General features: G+C 43.1%; 1 protein-coding gene across 1 annotated transcript in view; it reads right to left on the reverse strand.

Annotated features, from left to right (window-relative positions):
• ltbp1 (latent transforming growth factor beta binding protein 1) overlaps positions 1–18,066 on the reverse strand; it is a 246,222-nt gene extending 228,156 nt beyond the window's left edge. The window contains exons 1-2 of the mRNA XM_071205713.1: positions 17,494–18,066; positions 10,480–10,550 (exon numbers count right to left, since the gene is read on the reverse strand). Of these exons, the coding sequence (XP_071061814.1) occupies positions 10,480–10,550; positions 17,494–17,792 (370 nt within the window). The 5' untranslated portion in view covers positions 17,793–18,066. The remainder of the gene's footprint in view (positions 1–10,479; positions 10,551–17,493) is intronic.
• Positions 18,067–21,589: the final 3,523 nt, after the last annotated feature.

Consider the following 21,589-nt stretch of genomic DNA (forward strand, 5'->3'; position numbering starts at 1 on the left):
TTCCAAAGTTAAGGAAAGAAAATTGCTCAGACTTTACGGTTAACTGTGCATGTGGCGGGGACAGATGTTCACTAAAAAGGTAGCAGGGAAGAGGTGACACGGATATATGAGGTATTGAATTCCACATGATCTGAGTCACTGCTGGCCCTCACAGCTCAGATTAGCTCTGATAAGACTGCTGAGAATCGATGGACCTCAGTAATGCTGTGAGATATACTTATATACTGGCCAGCAATGACGCTATAGAAACGCTAACATAACATCCTAAGTATTCACTGAATCCCCTTCGACTTGAATCCAATGATATATTCATCACAAGGCAAATAACCTCCAGTAAAAACAATCCTAAAGTACAAAGGAGCATGAATGTCTGGTGAATGTTTGCAGTCTTACTCGAGATAAATGTCCAGTTTAACCATGTATTTGTTTGATGAACACAAGTGAATGTACAGATATGCTCCATATCAGAATAATACAAATGAGATCAGGAGAAGGAGGACAGAAGGCCAAAAGACGACCCAGCCACGGTCTGCTACCATATTATTGTTTTTTTGTTTCTTATTTAGCATAAAGGTATTACAACTGCATTTTCTTTTCTTTGTGCAACCCTGTACTTTAACAATGAGCTTCAACCGAGCTCTATTTTGTTTTGGGAAATGTGCCAACTGAATGAAACACACCATCTTCTAGCACAACACACTTTACATGTGTGGTTAGGGCCGAAGAGTGAGAGGTTATTGCTGGGTCTCACGTCAGATGCTATCTTATTACATAGTCATGTTGTGCACGGTGAACACTTATGCAGAGCATGACATCCGATCGTGTAATGCTGTCACAAATCTCACGGATGCTGTGCCCTCAGCGGTCTGACGATTGCTGGTGTTAGCTAGCTAGCTAGCAACAAGTGTTCGCAGTAGCAATACCATATCATTACAGAGTGTACACGTTTTACTTTTATCCGTGTAGTGCTGTGGGATCTGAATCTGAAGCAACCGCAATTGGGACTTGTTATCAAGATGGCGATTGTTGAGTGTGAGAAGTGTTCCACACCAAAAAAAGGTCACCGTTAAGGTTAGTGTTCAAGTGTCAGTGTACCATCCGGTACTCCTTGTGCATTGTGCCCTACTTTGCATTTGGAAAACACACTTGTGCAGTGTGCACATAAAACAGCAGATCTAAGAACCGAATGATGCGATTCGAGACACAGGGTGTCTTTTCAAGTTTGGAAACAAGAGGATGGAGGTGGATAAAGCATACCAGCCTTCTCCAATATGGCTCTGCAACAAAATGGCGAAATCAAACTGAAACTTAGTTTACTGGAGGCCACAGAACTGCAGTAATAACAAAAGGACAGAATAGTGTGTGTCCAAATTCATATGCATCAATGGATGCCACTTACACTACACGCTGGTCCTTTCAATGATATTTACATTTGTTTGACATTTAACAAGAGATTATGAACATCTGGACAAAATAAAAACAAACTTGCTTTTTTGACTGCTTCCTTAAGAATAGCAAGGCCTCAAACACACAGCTACCTCCGCCTAAAGTAGCAGATAAGACGCAATATATAGGTTGTCCTTTTCTTTTTTTGAAACTGACCTTTTTAAATTGGAAATTGGCTAACATGAATACAAGGCTGAGTGAATGAAGAATAACAAACTTCCCAATTCTCTATATTTGTTTACAGGAAAACGTATTTCAGGCCATGACACTGGCCGTCTCCTGTTCACTTCTCTACAACTCTTTTGTATTTCCTTGGTATGTCATAGCCTCCAGCTGTGTTTTTATTCTCTGAGTGAGCCGTCTTCAACACATGCATTCTTTGGATTTCTCAGCAAAAGCAGCCTTTACAATCTTCTGGTGTTCCAGTGTCCTTTGTTACAACAAAGAAAAGACATTAAAATGAGACTAAAGGAATAACAACATCACGGCAAATCAGCCTCTCCTGTCAGCAATGAGACAGAATACTGAGTGATACCGCTCTCTGCTGTGAGCCTTTAGCTCTTATTAAGGGAGTTAATGGGGTGAGTGTGCTTATCATCCAGACACAACTCCCTGTGACAGGTCCTAATCGACTCCATTTCCCCTTCGACCTGTGAGCTGAGCTGAGGTGCCCCCCCCCCTCACCCCCTCACTGTGGAACACCTGCAGTCAGCACACAGTCCTGATAGACACAACAATGAGCTGTCTTGGTCACTGAGCAACATGACAAGTTTACTGCAAGCCAACCCACATGAAGACAACATTTGTGTTGGGGGTGGGGGACGGCAACACCTGGAGGATGTATAGAACACAGTTTTCTTGTAGTTCATCTTTAATAGCACATTTCCAATCAAATAACTTAAGAATAAGCTTAAGAAACTATTGTTAGCAGAGTGGGGCATCAATCGCCAGCACAACGAAAGATTAGCCAACATTGGAACAGCCGTTAGCAGTTCAGAACATATAGTTTGAAAGTCTAGAAGCTCAAATATATGCTACCTGGTACTGCTAGACCTCAAGTGGGTTCCATAAGGCTGGGTTCTAAGAACTCTATCATTTACTTTGTAATACATAAGTTGCCATGACAGAATTCACTCCACTTCATTTCTATGCTGACGACACTGTTTAGCATGTACTCCTGCTAAAGCTGTTGAGTATGTATCGTATGCATTTCATACAGCTTTCTCAGCTGAAGCATAGGGACCAGAAGATGTGACAGATTGAGTTGGTATACTTTAAAATACTTTTGGTTTTAGAAATGATATCTGCTTGTCTGTTAAGGCTTATATCCTTTATGTTTCAAAAATATGAAGCTTTTCTTGGATTTCACTTTCAAGACAAGTTTTATTTCTGATTTGGCATGAAAATGGGTGGGGTCTGTGTTTTGAACTGTTATTGATATGTGTTGTACATGCTGGAGAGTAGGGCTGTGCAATTAATCGTATTTTAATCGCGATTACGATTATGGCTTGCGACGATTATGAAAACAGCATAATTGACAAAATACGATTATTTTGCTGGGTGCGCTTTCGCCCCTCCCTAAAAGCCCACTCGGCCACGTGCGAGTGCAACCTGATCTCACCAGAATGCGTGACTCCACCACGACTCCTTAACACCACAATGCGTGGTGGAGTCACGAACTTTGTTACATTTGCGTGTCGGCACCACGCAAACAACCCCAATGTAAAGTGAATGAGGCTCCTTTGTCGTGGTGCACACACGCATTTCTACAACGTGCATTGTGTGTAATGCAACTGTTATTTTTATTAAATTAGTTTGTTTTTAAGGAAGGCCAGAGCTTCAGCTGTGTCAAATAGATTGTTCCCTTTAGTTAACGTTATTCAAAAGATAATGATCATGTCTTGTATTACGAGCGTCCATTCCCATTGGATAACGGAGAATTTTACACCCGGAAGTAAGTAGCCTATTCTCCTTACTGTCAATTGATTTTACAGTGATATCTGCACTACTCATCGACTAAAAAACACAAAATTGTCCTTGTTGATTACACAACATTGATTGGTTTGAATTGTGTACAATGCTTTTGTATTTTCCCCCTTCGATTCGGAGAAACAAAGATTTTTTCGGAGTTTTTGGACGGCAGAAGACACTACACTACCCAGAATCCTCAGTTATCGTTTGGGACTACACCATGATCCACCCGTGATCAGCCCTCAAGTTCTTTGATTGGTTGACCTCCAACTGCATTCCATATAAAAAAAAACGTTTCGTAAAAGAGAAAATCATACTTTATTCAGCAGTGCTTGCTTTACTCTTTGATAGTCATCACATGAATGCATTGTAATAAATGGTTTGGCTGCATTAAATATTACACATCTGTCTTAGTTCTTTATTTATCTACAGAGATCGGGCATCAGCATAGACCGGAAACTATTCTTTTACCGTTCTGTTTTAATTTCACAATAAAGTTAGTAGTAATATTTTGTTTTGATATTATTGTTTTTTATTAACTACTAGACGACTGGGTCATGTTAAGACCATCTTTTCTGTGTTGCTATGGGTTTTTTCCATCGCTTTTGTGTTACAAATATCAAAACAATAACAAAATAATATTCGTCGTAAACTAAACCGGAAACAGCAGTATATTTTATTTTGTTAACACTGTAAACTTGACAGCCTTTTAACCTATGCTTTTAACCCAAACCACCTACTGGTTAAAGCACGTTATTACACGTTTAGAGTAATTGCAATGCAGGAAGATTGTGTTGCTTTTTAACGACTGTTTAAAATGCCTTTTTCTTAATGTCTTTCATTTTTGTAACGCACTTTTGAATGTGTTATATTTTATGAAAACATTCAAATATTAAGAGTACATACAAAATAGTGGGAAAGTAGAAGGTCAATTATATAAATATAGAATAGAAAATATCAAGAAGATACTCAAATGATATCTAGAGTAAAACAGTTTAGTGCCTGATAGGAGGATGTGCTAACTAATAAGGCTTTATTTAAAGAAATGTGCAGAATACGACAGTGTAATGGTGGAAGTATACACACATTGATAGATGTCTTGTAATGCACTGTTGATGAACCTGTGACCTAAGTTTGTCATTCATTGCATAACTACACTGTTGTGTATATGATATGTCAATAAACCTTAGAAAATCTTGAAATCTTGAAAGGGATGTGCAAAATAGCAATTATATACAGTCTTTAATGAACTATTAGAGAATAACGAGTAATGAATATGCTTTAAACGGATCTGCAGATAAATATGTAGTCTTCTCAAGCACCAACTATCAAATATCTCGCCTGATTGTTGGCACTTGACAATCACCTTCACTGAATTTCATTCAGGTGTAACTAAAGTCTGATTTAAGGCTTGTTTATATTTCACATCATTAATCCAAATCTGTAAAGTAACTAAAATAAATGTAGTGGAGTAAAAATACCAGGTTAACCTTAAAGAAAGCCCTCAGGATTATAAAAGACCACCATCACCCCAGCCACAAACGGTTCTGTCTGCTGCAGTCTGGCAGGCGGTACCGCAGCATCCGGACTAAAACCACCAGACACAGAGACAGCTTCATCCCACAGGCCAGAAGACTATTAAACACCTGAACTTAGAAATAACATTCATCTGGCTGCTACTTAGAAATTATTTATCTAATATATCATATTCCAATCACTTGTATATAGACTCTTATTGCACTATTTCACTATTTTTTCTGTGCATCTGTTTTATTGCGTAGCACTGTTGGAGGAGCCTGTGACCTAAGGGGGGGAGGGGGTAGGACACGTTCGATTCCTGTTTTGAATAGTGTGCCGTCGATGGGTTTCATTCCATTTCAAAGTCCTTTTGGACGCTCTGTGTAAACGTCGCGCATCCAATCACAGAGGTTGAGGACTGATCACGGGGTTTGTCAAGCTAAGCACATGGTGTAGTCCCAAACGATAGCTGAGGATTCTGGGTAGTGTAGTGTCTTCTGCCGTCCAAAAACTCCGAAAATATATTTGTTTCTCCAAATCGAAGGGGGAAAATACAAAAGCATTGCACACAATTCAATCCAATCAATGTTGTGTAATTAACAAGGACAATTTTGTGTTTTTTAGTCGATGAGTAGTGCAGATATCACTGTAAAATCAATCGACAGTAAGGAGAATAGGCTACTTACTTTCGGGTGTAAAATTCTCCGTTATCCAATGGGAATGGACGCTCGTAATACAATACAGGGGACATGATCATTATCTTTTAAATAACGTTAACTGAAGGGAACAATCTATTTGACACAGCTGAAGCTCTGGCCTTCCTTAAAAACTAACTAATTTAATAAAAATAACAGTTGCATTACACACAATGCACGTTGTAGAAATGCGTGTGTGCACCACGACAAAGGAGCCTCATTCACTTTACATTGGGGTTGTTTGCGTGGTGCCGACACGCAAATGTAACAAAGTTCGTGACTCCACCACGCATTGTGGTGTTAAGGAGTCGTGGTGGAGTCACGCATTCTGGTGAGATCAGGTTGTGCGAGTGACATGTGTTGTGAGTGTTCAGCGCGAGCGAAGATGTCAGAACAAGAGCAGCAACTAGTTAAAAAGAAGGGTAAAACTATTTCCACTATTTGCAAGTACTTTGTCTTTACAATTAAAAAAAAATTAAAAACCTTTATTTATCCAGGTAAAATCCCATTGAGATCAATGATCTCTTTTTCAAGGGAGACCTGGAGATACATTTCACATCGCTAAAGATATGTGCCCAGTTAGCACTGTTAGCAACCTGGGCTTTAAGCAACTTGTCAACACGTTGGACAAGCGTTACGCGATGCCGTCTCGGTATTATTTCAGCAGGTCTGCGCTGCCTGCACTATATGACAAATGCCGTGGGGAAGTTGAGAGAGATGTGGCTTCAGCTGACTACTTTGCTACCACAACAGACCTATGGTCCAGCCGAGGGGTGCCCAACCAGTCGATCGCGAGATGTGTCTAAAAATAGAACAACAATAATCTGTTTTATCGTTAATGTCCTGTAACATAATCTTCCTGTGCCAGAATAATGCACTTGAACGCATCAAAGCTTTGTGATTGGCCGGCGTCACCCCATGTGTCGGGGCGTGGCTGAGGGTCTTCAGTACAGGTGGCTTGTCACCTGCCTGCGCTCATCTCTGAAACCAGACCATGTCAACAGGCTGGTGTATCTGGCTAAACATCTTTAAGAGATGACATGAGCAGCCCTACCAGCATTTGCCACGGTGGCCTAAACATTTTTATTTGGTCTTAAATCGTAGTTCAACATTTATTTCCTGTTACTTCTGGACCATGACGGTTGGCCAGCCTTCAACGTTTAACTGAGTGGAATATGTTGAATATGTTTTACCAAAATGTTGGCTATATGTTAAGGAGTTTTCACCAGGTTGTGACAGTGCACTGCATCATATTTGATTTAATTTATTTTGGTCTAATTTATTTTTATTTATCATATTAATAATATATGTTTAGTATGGTTTTGGAATTGCGCTCCAACATATTTGTTGATATTGTTTATTGGTAAAATATTATTTGTTTAAAGTTCAATAAATGGTCAATGAATAATCGTCAAAATAATCGTGATATCAATTATTGACCCAAATAATCGTGATTATGATTTTTGCCATAATCGCACAGCCCTACTGGAGAGCGTGTTCTACTCAGAGGTGAATTGGTCTGCTTTCTGAACACGCCTCCTCAGTCTCTGGTCTGTTTATATTCATAAGTTAGTGTTGTAAAAATCCTACCTACACACCTTCTCTTAATAATTGCAATCTTTGAAATTCACATGTCTTTTTTAGCATCTTGTTTTACCCTAGGTCATAAGTAAACTCTTTCAGGTGTTCTGCTACATGGCACAATGAGACTGATACACAGACCGGCCTGAATCCACACTGTAACCTGGATGAGTGTCGACTGAGCCCTACATGTCGATGTCTGTGTGCGAATGCTTTATCTGATCATTCTTTGGTCACCCCAACTGTGTGCTTTCATGTAAGTGCCTAAATCCTGTGTTGCTGCTACTTTTGAATTAGGGACAGCAATGGAACTCTGTCTGTGTATTCTTTTGGCATTATTATATCGGAAATTCGGAGTCGCTCGGACCAGTGCTGCATTCACATACCATACATTTTCAATTGAAGACTGTAGTAGAGCAGGCTGCAACACATGCACTGGAGGGGTATGAGGGAGAGTCAACCCAGAAGAGTACAGTGTGGACAGAATCTGTGTGTTATCCTTTATTGTAGCTGATACATGAACCTGGATTGGACCCAAAGTACGGCCGGGCTTGCAATAAAGTTCTAGTGATACGACTCCTCAATTGTATTATTGATGTTAACATATACAAGGGATTGCACAGTATACCGATACTAGAAAATAATTGCGATATCCTGACATAAAAAGAAATGACAATACACCATTTTATTTGATGGGTACTTAAAAGGTATTTATGAGATGCGTCGACAAAGAGCTAAATATGGCCCCAAATGATAGTAAGCACGCGGTAACACCAAACATAAAAGAGAACATATTTACTTTTGAAGGTACGTGGAGGCTCCTTCGTCTGAGTGTGTGGCATCAAACTGTTTATTGCTCCCATAGTGTCAACTGAAGAGGTCGGATATTACAGCCTCATACTTTCCCTTCACATATAATCCCTAGACGATTCACCATGAGGTTCACAGCGCTGCTTAACTCACTTCTGCTTGGATTGAACGTGGGCAGCCTTAAGATGAGTGGAGGCTGATCTAAATCAGGGGTGTCAAACACAAATGTCATCTCGGGCCACATTAGCATCATGGTTGCACTCAAAGGGCCAGTTTTATATAGAAGACTATATAAAAATACATATATAAATATTTAATATATATAAAATAATGTATTATATTACATTATTGCCTCTGTATTGGATTATTATCGGATAGGGTAATAACTTCATAATTAACTACGACTGGAAGCAGAAGCTTAGGGCAAATCATTGCAGGTCTCTTCAGTGAGAATGTCACAAAATGATTTAAAAAGTTAAAAAAAGGGGGAAAAAGTGATATTTTGAAGAAAAAAGGCAAATTTGAGATGCATTGTGGGACATGTAGTTTATGGGCAACGTGCTTCTGTAAATCGTCATGTAACCGAATAATAAACATATTATATTCTTTGCAAGCTCTTGTGGGGCCACATGAAATGAAGTCACGGGCCGGATTTGGCCCCGGGGCCTTGAGTTTCACACCCCTGATCTAAATTATGAGAGAGCTAGCCTAGATAATACCTTTACAACTCTCTCTGACCAGTTAATGATATGTAGTGTTTAAATGTCACCATTTGGTATCATGTCAACTCCATTGGAACTCAAATGAATACCAGGTATCAGGTACTATCCATAGTCTCAACCTCGAAGACCGCAAGCAGTGTGGAGACCAGCAGAAACATACCATGCAGTGAAGAGTGAGCTAACATGTACGTAGTTACTGAGGACGATGCAGTCCATACACAATGCTTTCCCTTTTTGTTTGCATCTTTTCCTTTAAGAAAGTAAACAAAATATGTCTCATCTGTGAGATAGCTGTTGACATTAGGCCAGTTTGACAAAGCGTCATTGCGCCCTGCATTTCAGTGTATCCAGCGTGGAGGAGGAACTGGAATGTCTCTGAATCAGACCCGTTCTGTTGATCACATGTTGTCTATGGCTGCCAAGAAAGAAGTAAACAAATTGATTTGTGCTCTACAACAACAAGGTCAAAGAGTCACTGCAGGAGGGCTGCCAAATGAATTACAATTATTATTGATTTTGTTTCACCTGGGACATCTATGTTTATCTTTTAAATAAAAAGGTATATTCATATTAATTTGTCAATTATTAGTAATATATAGCTTAGTTTTGTATAAATGCTTAGTTTATACATGGCCCTTTACGGCCCGTCCACACAGCGGCGTGCGTTGACGCTTCCCCATTCACTTTGAATGGGGTGACGTCACTTTTAGCCGAAATGCATCGTGGGAAGCGACGTGGAGCGTAGCTGGCGTGTCTCGCAGCAAAAGTTGAGCAATGTTCAACTTTTGACGCCTCAGCGAGGCGTCAGCCAATCGAATCATATGCCAGTACAAGCTCTAGCCAATCAAACCGCTGCTTGTGTGTCAGAGGCGGGAGATTCATGTGATTGGTTGTTGGTCGAGTGTCAGACACGCCCGCCGGCAAGCGTCAACGCACGCCGCTGTGTGGACGGGCCGTCAGGCCGCCCTGCAGTTATCGTAGTCTGAGTTTACCTTAAAAAGGTTCATGGTGAAGAGTTTGACTTACTGTGTGTTTAGAAGTCTAGTCTACTACTCTTTATTCATACCTCTGTACAGTAAGTGGGTGAAACAGCATCTCCATCTCCCTGTCTGTATCACACACGCAGAAATGGACAATCAAGTTGACTTTGACTTATGCTATTGAAATGACGGAGAACAGGTCATTACTCGATGTGTGACATGTAAAAATGTCCTGATTGTGTCAGCCCGACAGAACCAGACGATCTGATCCTTCCATCGAGACTCGACGAAGACTCGAGCATCGTTCTCTCTTCACACTTCAACAGTTGGCCGGCACTGAAGAGAAGCGGTTTACTTCTCTGATACTAACTTGGCACCATCACACTAATAAGAAAGCGATCTGGTCAGTGGACTGTGCCAAGAGAAACACTGCATTACAAATCTGTGTGATGTTCTCTGGCCAAAGGGACAGTATAACAACTGTCCAGACATTTGATCACGTAATGCATGCTTGCACACATGTAATCTTAACTTGTGCATATGCACACACAAAACACATATTGCAGGATTTACCAGTATATTTTAAATTATGAAATATTTGTGTGGATAAAAACCATAAAAGCAGAACAGAATAAATAAACAGAGGTAACAATCACAAATGTGCCGGTTTATCTTTTGTAACTATAGACAGTATAATGTCATTACACCCTAAGTCAAATGGACCCGACACTGTGTTACAGAGAGTGGTTGACCTACGTTTGGTGCACCGCTGGGACCCCTGAGTTTTGGCCCATCCGTGACAGCACGTCCCTCCACAGACGTTCACCCTGAGAACAGAAACACAACAGTTGAGCTGCATTTCAAGATGTCAGCCCAGAGCTTCACTGGCCAGAATAAAGTCTCTCACCTCAGTTAACTCTTAACATCAGCATCAGCCCTTCCCACACTTGACTGAACTGTCGCTGGTTCTTACTTTTTTAAGCTAGAGGCTGTTCATGAATGCATTTGAGATAAGAAATAGTTCTTGTCAAGTTTCATTTAATGCCATTGTTACTGTGCAATTCGGTCTGAATTGCACAGTAACAATTGTTATCCACAAAGTGCAGGGGGTTTGAGACAGGTCACATGTTATAGAAGGTTCCACCACAGTTATCTGACTTTTGGCTCAAACGTGCACGGCAGACCGGATGTTTTCCAGACTGGAGTGACGTCCTGAGCAGAGTTAATGAGATGTGGTTTGGGTTGGTGATGCTAAATGTGACTGGGAAGGCAGGAATTCTCTGAGATACTGAAGCTGCTGAGGTGGAGTGTTTCTTGTGGTAAGTATATTTGCTTTGCAATAACATCCTGAATCACACTACAAAACTTTAGTTTGGAAAAGGTCTACAGAGACTCGATTGAGTCAGACTGTTGGAAGCTGAACAGACCGGGGAACTGGACTCACATCCACATCAGAGATTTGGCTAAGATGTGAGTCACAGCCTCTTGACCTTTTGAGGAGTTTAGGATAAAACATTTTTTAAATTCTGAAACAGCATAGGTCATCAGGGCTACGTCACATCCGGTCTCAGCTCAGTCAAAAAATGGAGGGAACATATAAATTCAGCTTTTAGCGCATTTCCAACTTTTAGGCCCCAATGAGGTCCAGTCAAGTGTTCGTACTGGGTAGTTAGATTTCACTAGCAATCTGCTGATCTTAAAACGTCTGTTTACCAATGTAAGTTATTGTGATAAAGTATTTTTGGGACCTAATAACCACTTTCTGACCTTTAAGAAGATTTGCCTAAACGCCCGGCTCACTCCCTGGGGTTGGGGATGAAGAATGATATATCTATGAATGACGTATCTATGGCAATGGTGTGTTGCTCATGTGTTCACCTGCTTTGGACCCATTCATGTGTGTTATAGTGTCTGGTCGCTGTCTGCAGTGTACATGTAGTACCATAAACTGATAAATGATTAGTCAGCTGTTTTTACACCTGTTTCTTTATCTCTATCTATCTCACTTTACTTATCTTAATCTCTCTTCCTCTCAGTTTCCTTTTTTTCCCTCTCCTTCCCTTCTGCCAGCCAGGTCATCAAAGAATCACACAGTTGGCCAGCAATGGTTTAACACTGCAGTGTTCTCCAAAGTTTGGAGATGTATTTGTAGATCAGCCCCAATGCACAGGGCAGGTTGTTAATGAGCCGGGGAGAAGATCCAACTTCTCAGTCGGCTGTCCAACAGAACTGTATCTATGCGTTATTTGCAAGATAATTCCAATGCTTGTTGAATAGATTACAGAAATATATTCAAGAAACGTTGGGACTTTTGTTGCTGCCATGTTTTCTAAATCATAGTCACAGAACATTTGACAGACAGAAAGACAGAGTTCATGAAAACATGGAGGAGAAGTCATGGGGGCCATAACACTCAAATCAACAGTGCTAGTGTTAGGCTACAATGGTTCCATCATACGCAGCATCTGATGCATTGGTCAACTCTGTTTCACTTTCAAAATGAAACTACAGCAACAGAGAGGCTTGTTACTCCATAATGACTGAGTCGTTTGCTTTTGTGTGAGTGGCAGCACTCCACAGCTGGACTATAATCACACAATGCTCTGATGGGCCATACACTGAGCAGCTGAGGTCAAGGCCCATACACTGCCTGGTGGCCTCTTGGTGTTCTACTGATGGTTTCCTGGAGCCTACAGGTGAGATGGGGTGGTGTTGGGGCTTAAGAGCAGCAGCAGTCCAGATGCAGGTCAGCAGCAGATTGAATAGAGCGTCAGATTCAGGAGAACATGTTAAGTTGTTGGTGTGGAGGGGTAAGGCATGCTATCTGTACTTGTAGCTTGAGTTGACTGCTTGAAATAGCTCACAGGCCTGTGCTCCATTCGCTTTAAACAAAGGGAAATCCACTGCTTAAGCCACTTATCAGCAACTTACACAGGTAGTACGTTTAAGGACGGAACACACAAGCTGATGTGATGAGTGTCTCTCAGCCTGTCCTTCCAACACTTCCGTTTGGGTGTTTGAGTCCTACATGGCACTGACACCTAGAGTTTTCAGGAAAGCCAGATAGACATGTATGCTGTACATAAATAACTAAAGATGAATTGAATCCAGCACATAGCTGACTTTAAAACATTATAGACTTTTTTTAAATAAAATGCACAAATAAGAGATTTTATTGGATAATGGCCGATTATGAAAGCTTTGATTTCTCGCCGCCTATAGCGTGGAAAAAATATGAAGTATCTTTCACATTAATGGAGCCAGCGTCACACAGCTATTAGAACAACTCTTTCTTCACCACTGATGAGTTAGCAAAATACTTTAAATTAATTATTTACCATTCAATCCTTTACTTAAACTGCTGGCACATTTGATGTTGTCCCTGCACCAGCCTATACAGTTAACTGGTTCAGTTCTGTCTCTGCCTCAGCCAGCACCAAGCACAATTTGGGTGTATGGGAGAAGCATATTCCTTCTCCCATACACCCAGACCCACTGGCAGAGGAGGGGGCACTGGTCTCCTGCTCTCTCCCAAATGGAGCTTCTCCCTCTTCAAGCTACCTAACTTCACTCCTTCCACCTTTGAATTCCATGCCGTCACAGTAACCCATCCTATACAACTAACCATTGTTGTTCTCTACCGTCCACCAGGCGCCTTGGGGGACTTCTTGGAGGACTTAGATCATCTCCTCTCACACATCCCTGAATCTGGCCCTCCCGCTGTACTTCTCGGAGACTTCAACCTCCAGACGGGGAAGATAGACGAACTAACATCTCTGTTAACCACCTTTGCTTTCTCACTGTCTCCGTCCCCACCAACTCATAAAGCTGGCAGTGTCCTTGATCTCATATTCTCAAGGAACTGCGCTACTTCTAACCTCTCTGTAAACCCGCTCCACACATCCGATCACTTCTTCATTTCATTCTCTTTACCCCTTTCCAAACATAACGAGCTAATCTCTTCTCATCCTGCACCTGTCCGCCGTAACCTCCGTTCCCTCTCCCCCTCTACCTTTGCCTCCTCGGTGCTCTCAGCCCTCCCTTCCTCTGACTCGTTCCAACTCCTGCCTCCAAACTCTGCTGCAGAAACTCTCCTCTCTACTCTCTCATCCTCTCTGTCCTCTCACATCCTCTCTGGACTCTCTCTGTCCTCTCACATCCTCTCTGGACTCTCTCTGTCCTCTCACATCCTCTCTGGACTCTCTCTGTCCTCTCACATCTCGGCAGGCTCGCCAGTCCCCTCCTGCTCCCTGGCTAAATGACGCACTGCGTGCTAATAGAACCGTCCTTAGGGCAGCTGAGCGGAAACGGTGGAAATCCAAACACCATGACGACCTCCTAACCTATCAGGCTCTCCTCTCCTCTTTCTCTGCTTCGATCTCTCAGGCAAAAAGCACTTTCTTTCAAGATGAGATCCAATCTTCCTATTCCAATCCCAAAAAACTATTTTCCATCTTCTCCACCCTCTTGGACCCTCCCAAAGCCCCTTCCCCCTCCTCCCTTCTGTCAAGCGACTTTGTTAACCACTTTGAAAAAAAGGTTGATGATATTCGCTCTTCTTTTTCGGACTCACCTTTACTCACCGCTGGGTCACCAGACCCTCCTTCCACCCGCACACTGACCTCCTTTTCCCCTCTCTCTCCACGTGAGGTTCTTACCCTCATTACCTCTGCCCGCCCTACCACCTGTCCTCTGGACCCTATCCCTTCAAACCTCCTTCAGACTATCGCTCCTGATATTCTACCGTTTCTCACCCATTTCATCAACACTTCTCTAACTTCTGGTCACTTTCCAAACAGTCTCAAGGAGGCAAGAGTAAACCCTCTCCTAAAGAAACCCACTCTCGACCCGTCTGATGTTATAAACTACAGGCCTGTCTCTCTCCTCCCGTTCCTGTCTAAAACACTTGAACGCGCTGTCTTTAGACAACTCTCCTGCTATCTCCATCAGAACAACCTTCTGGATCCGCACCAGTCTGGTTTCAAGGCAGGTCACTCCACAGAAACTGCCCTCCTTGCTGTCACTGAGGAACTGCACACTGCTAAAGCAGCCTCCCTCTCCTCTGTCATCATCCTGTTGGACCTGTCTGCTGCATTCGACACGGTGAACCATCAGATCCTCCTTCACTCTCCAAGAACTTGGAGTTTCAGGCTCTGCACTTTCCCTCCTCACCTCATACCTCAAAGACTTGGAGAGGGTCCGAGTCCGACCCTTGTCAATTAACTACAGGGGTCCCTCAGGGCTCTGTCCTCGGTCCCCTCCTCTTCTCCCTGTACACAAACTCGCTCGGATCTGTCATTAGCCCGCATGGTTTTTCATACCACTGCTACCACTGCTACGACACCCAATGGATCCTGTCCTTCCCCCGCTCAGAGACCCAGGTCGTCGCACGCATCTCTGCTCGTCTAGCTGACATCTCTCAGTGGATGTCCGCTCATCACCTCGAGCTCAACCTTGACAAAACTGAACTGCTTTTCCTTCCGGGAAAAGATTGTCCCACTCTTGACCTAACAATCAACATCGGCACCTCTGTTGTGTGACCCCAGATAACAACCTGTCCTTCACTGCAAACATCGCTGCTACAACCCGTTGCTGCAGATACACGCTTTACAGCATCAGGAGGATACGTCCCCAGCTGACCCAGAAAGCCACGCAGGTTCTGGTCCAGGCTCTCGTCACCTCACGCCTAGACTACTGCAACTCCCTCCTGGCTGGTCTACCTGCATGTGCCATCCGACCTCTGCAGTTCACCCAGAATGCAGCGGCTCGTCTGGTCTTCAACCTTCCTAAATTCTCCCACACCACGCCACTCCTCCGCTCCCTCCACTGGCTTCCGGTAACTGCTAGAATCCACTTCAAGACACTGGTACTTGCGTACCATGCTGCGAATGGATCTGGCCCTTCCTACATCCAGGACATGGTTAAACCGTGCACCCCAGCACATACACTCCACTCTGCATCAACCAAACGGCTCGCTGCACCCTCGCTGCGAGGGGGACCCAAGTTCCCATCAGCAAAAACACGTGGGTTTGCTATCCTGGCTCCAAAATGGTGGAATGAGCTCCCCATTGACATCAGGACAGCAGAAAGCTCACACACCTTCCGGCACAGACTGAAAACTCATCTCTTTCGACTCCACCTCGAGCGATAGAACTACTAACAAAGCACTTATATACTAACAAAGGACTGGCTTATCTAAAGCCAGTTGAGTAGCACTTGAAATGTTTTTGCTCTATGAAACCTGGTGTACTTTTTGATTCTGTTTTCTTCAAGTTTGTATTTTGTTGGTTGAACGCACTTATTGTAAGTCGCTTTGGATAAAAGCGTCAGCTAAATGCAATGTAATGTAATGTAATGTAATTTGTAGGTTTTTCCATACGAAAATACTGGTTAAGTCTGCTTTTATTAAGTTTGATCCAAAGCAAATCACCAGGTGTGAACCCTCTCCCTGTGGTAAGCACCAAACAGCTGGACTTTGGTCACAGGTTAAGAGGTGGTCTTGGTCCAGATCAAGCGGAAGGTTTTACAGGCATCTGGTCCAACCTCAGAGTCAGTTGAAAAAGGCTTCCCAAACTTCAGACACTCGTAGAGTTCTGTAGTCCGCTCACATCTTTGCAATGCAAACCAAGATTTACTTGAACACCAATAAAACAATGTAAAATAATGTAATGTAATGTAATGTAATGTAATGTAATAATGTCAACATGTCTGTACCTTCAGGTGTGTAAAGGCCCTGAGTTGATTCCATTACATTTGCAAACTTTAAATGTGTTGCAACCCCAAGCAGGTGTTTTCACGTATTCAGGATAAAAGACAATGAACCAAAAAGTGTGTATCTACATCTTTATAAAAAAGAACAGCATGTGTGTACCGTGTAATGATTCTGAAATCATTCAACTTCACTATTGACCACTTAAAGATGGGTGAAAAATGTATTACTATTGCTTTTCAATTTCCAGAACTGTACAGTAAAATAATCGCCTCAAATCAAGATCAGCTGATTAGCAACTGTGCCACATGACCTTGAGTCCCAGAGTGGTAAATAGACAAAAGTGTTGGCAATTATAAAAACGTGATGAGAGAATGTGAAGAGCTGTACATAAACATATAATGATCTTGGTACTTCATATCCATTATGTGATTTTTTGAAGAATGCGCAGGGGCTTTTTAATCAATTGCTTCTTCGATTTGTTTTGTGTCGTTGCAATAACCTTCCCTACTATTAACACTACCCCTCCAACAACATGCTGTATGGCAGTGCTTTAATGCTTCATCACATTCTAGTTTGGGCCTAGAAGTGAATGGAGAGTTGGATTTATAGAAGTACAAGTACTGCTCTTTAACACTGATATGTATCTGTTTTAGAGTTAGGAATAATTTCATTTTATAATAATTTGATAATATTATCAGCATTAATTGAATTACTTAGCAAACACAGACAGCTTGACCAGTCAAGTGGTCTTCAACCAATCACTCTGATCTGTGCTGCCCACTCCAATTAGTGTCACAGAGAAGTCAGCAGCTGATAAGAGTGTGTGTTCTTTAGGGAGAAAGCACCAGATCTGCAGGGGAAATATGTGCCATTAAAGTGAGATAAGGCTGTCATAGTAGGCGTTGGTATAAACCATGCCAGAGGTGCCAACTGGTGCAGTGTGAGAGGCTATTTTCCTGAGAGCAGTGTTTGGTTTATGATAAAGTCAGGAAGTCATTAAGCTCCTTCTCATTTTCCCACTAGAACCACATTCCTCCGTGCTGACATGAGCCTCTTACCCAGACAGCTTCACGGTCTGCTGCTGGCTCTGCCCACCTGGACCGGAGTCCGCCTGGTTCCCCATCCTGCGGGTCCGCACCGGGCCGCCGAGCTCCGCGCTGAGCTCCACGTTGTATGTGTGCCCCGCCGCACCGTGACGCGTGGAGATGGAGCTGAGCCCCGCCGGGCCGCCGGCTCCGGCTCCCGGGCCGGGCTGCAGCACGTACAGCCGCCTGAAGCCGCGCTGCTCCGCCAGCACACACACCGGGGAGAGGAACAGACCCAGAGAGAACAGCAGGCCGCATATAATCCAAGCCATATCCACACCGAACACTGAGTTGTTTTAAGTTTTGGGGAAAAAATATGTCCGAGACTTTACTTCTTACACGTGAGGAAAACGGTTATATTCCTGAGCATATTCCTGTAGGTTTACCTCCTCCCGGTATGGTAAAGCAGTAACGGCTGGTGAATAATATAAAAACCAGGCGGGTACCGTGTAGCGCTCCTCTCTCTGTCTCCTGAAGGCCGAGCTGCTCTTCTGCAGATCTCCGAGAACTCCAGGAAAGTTCCTCTGTCGGAGGTGAACAGACTAGGAGCAGCCAGCCTCCAGACGTGACGTCGGGGGGGGGGGGCTACTCACTCACCCCGACAACATTTGCTGGGAGTTTTTTGGGGCCCAAGGGTGTCAGAGGACCCAAACCAAGACCCCACCCACCCCAGCACACACACACACACACACACACACACACACACACACACACACACACACACACACACACACACACACACACACACACACACACACACACACACACCATGTATACATCACTTCAGGGGACATTACATTGACTTACATGCATGTCCTGGAGACTTATCCTAACCTTAACCATAACCAACACATGCCTAACCCTAACCCTTACCCTTACCCTTAACTTTACCCTATAAGTCTTCACCCTAAAATTAATGATTCCCCTCATGGGGACCTCCAATTTGTACCCATAAGGGAGGTGAGTCCCCACACATGACTGTGTAAACAGATGTAGGTCCCCACAAGTAATGCTAGGCCACACACACACACACACACACACACACACACACACACACACACACACACACACACACACACACACACACACACACACACACACACACACACACACACACACTTTCTTCAGTCACTTTTCTGTAAATTGATACAGGCTCAGGCTTGGGGAGTAATGGAATGTAACGGGATAACGTAGTTAGAAAGGTAAAAAAGGTTACTGTATTCCCTTACAGTCACAGAAAGAAGGTGCAGGCTATCAGATTTCTGATACCTTTTTGGAAAATGGGGATTATTAGCGGGGTTAAAATGTTACGATACATTCTAAAAAAAGAACAATATATTACAAAGCACATACATACATTGCAACACTAAATGAATTAAAACATATTTATCTTCTAGTTTATTAGTTCAAATAATGTGTTTGGGTTGAAATGTTGCCAAAATATGTTTTCATTAAGCTAATACATCACCGGCAGGGGCTCAGTCAGTAGGGCTTGGACTGGGAGCCGTAGTGTTGACGGTTCAAGTCCCTGACTGACCTAAATAAGTATGGGATTATTTTTGTATCATAAAGATAAAGCAACACTTTCTCAGAATAAAGCAAAACTATGAGTTTAAAAGAAAAAAAAACTGAGTCAGTTGCAAACAAATCATTATTTGTGTAATCATGTAAACTATAAGTATTTGTTCTTTGTTTTAACCTAGGTTTGCAGTTCTTGTTTCTTCTTTCTCAATGATCAGACTTTTGCTCTCGCTGCAGCTCTCTCTTTTGCGCTCCCTCATTTTTTGTTTGAGATTCTGAAACAAAGGTCCCAGGTGGGCGGGACTTTCAGGGGTGCGTCCCCATTGGCTACTCGGTTTTTGAGTGACAGCCCGGTCCTCCAGTGATTGGACAGTGCAGCTGCGGTGCGGTAGTATGGGATTAGTTTTGTATCATAAAGATAAAGCAACACTTTTTCAGAATAAAGCAAAACTATGAGTTTAAAAGAAAAAAAACGAAGTCAAGCAAAATAAAATAAATTTCAAAAATAAAACTATAGGTTGCAAACAAATCATTTGTGTAATCATGTAAACTATGAGTATTTTTTCTTTGTTTTAACATAGGTTTTTGATGCAGTTCTTTTGCTCTCGCTGCAGCTCTCTCGTTTGCGCTCCCTCATTTTTTGTTTTCGATTTTGACACAAACGTCCCAGGTGGGTGGGACTTTCAGGAGTGTGTCCCCATTGGCTACTCAGTTTTTGAGTGACAGCCCACCACACCACAGATCATACAGTGCAACTCATGCAGTAAACTCCGGAGTCCACTCGGCCACGTTAGTGTCGGTGTCTCCTGGGGAGTTTTCATGAACATATCTGTAAGGATTTGCAGTACTCCATTCCTTCTGCTTCCCTTTTTTTTTTTTGTCTGTCTGTCTGTCTGTCTGTAGAGGCTTCTCAATACTCAAATTTCCCCTCCTCGACTCCCCTCCTCGACTCCCCTCCTCGAGACTTAGACCCGCCCACAGGAGATGCGAGCGGAGGACCGAGGAGGGGAACCGAGGAGAGAGGAGGGGAAGCAGCAGACGTTTAAAGAAATGAGAACTCCTCTCCTCTGAGCGGTCATATTAAAGCGACGTCCGTTCATTATGACGTGGCAACAGCTGCATCAGCTGTCGAGTGTTTTGTCATATTTTATAATCTCTGTTAGATCAGCTGAACATTGTTCCCCCACATATTTTATTTGAATTCATTGAGAGTGCGGTATAATGAGACAATAACAGGCTACAGATGCGGACACACACACACAAATATATTTATATAAATATATGCAATTTAAAGTATGAGAGCACTCTCATAATAACGTAACACAATCAGAGACTGGATATACCCCCCCCCCCCCCCCTCTCTCTCTGGTCGCTGAAATGGGGAATTGAAATTACGGGCCAAAAGTTGTATTTGCAAGTATTAAAAGTAAGGACATCAAACCAACTGAGACCCGTCTGTCCGCGGCATCTGCGCACTGTACAACACACACCTACACACTGTACAACACACACACCTACACACTGTACAACACACGCACCTACACACTGTACAACACACGCACCTACACACTGTACAACACACGCACCTACACACTGTACAACACACTGTACAACACACGCACCTACACACTGTACAACACACACCTACACACTGTACAACACACACCTACACACTGTACAACACACACCTACATACTGTACCACACACACCTACAGCTGCTAAAGCATAATCAGGCTACAGCCGTTGTGTATTTTATTATGTGAAGCACTAAATGGTTTTAGAAAAATATGGACTCTTTGTAGATATCTACTAAACTAAAGCAAATAAAGAGAGTAGGCCTGTTATACTGAGTGATATATATTTTACACACTGCTCTGCTTTCTGCAGGACCTCACAGCTGTTCTCACTGTAAACATCGCGTTGCGATGAGAGCAGGTTCTCAAATAATATCCAGGGGATGCATGCAGAGCTGTCATTGGCTGAGATAAGTCCGGCCATGCGTCACGCCTCCACCGTTCCCGGAAATGCATCCGCGGAGGAGCCGTGGAGGAACCATCAGTGTATCCTCGGTTATAGCTCCTCCAGAGAGCCTCCTCGATGCTCGATCCTCGGTCCTCGGTGTGCATTTAGAGAAATGAGACGTCCTTCAAAATGGCGCGCTGAAATTCATTTCCGGGTCACTACCGGAGGACCGAGGAGTCGAGGAGTCGAGGAGGGGAAATTTGAGTATTGAGAAGCCTCTTGTGTCTCTCGGGCTGGGCGTGGCTGACCTACTTCTGGTTCCTGCCAATTCATCTCCGCAGCTGCTTCTCATTCATCCTGATCATCTACTCATCCACACCTGCTTATTAACCCGGTCTCCTCATCCAGTCTTCACCAGTTCGTCGTCAAGATTACACTGGTAAACGTATTGCTTTCTAGCTTAGCCACAACTCTGGAATCAGTTTTTGTCTTACCTGTTTGTCTCTCTATCCAGAACCCATCATCACCTCCTCCGCTAGCCACGTCCAGCCACTTCCTCGTCGGATTCATCCGCTCTCCACGCTA

Source organism: Pseudochaenichthys georgianus, chromosome 15, assembly GCF_902827115.2.
Source record: "Pseudochaenichthys georgianus chromosome 15, fPseGeo1.2, whole genome shotgun sequence".
Lineage (NCBI taxonomy): Eukaryota > Metazoa > Chordata > Actinopteri > Perciformes > Channichthyidae > Pseudochaenichthys > Pseudochaenichthys georgianus.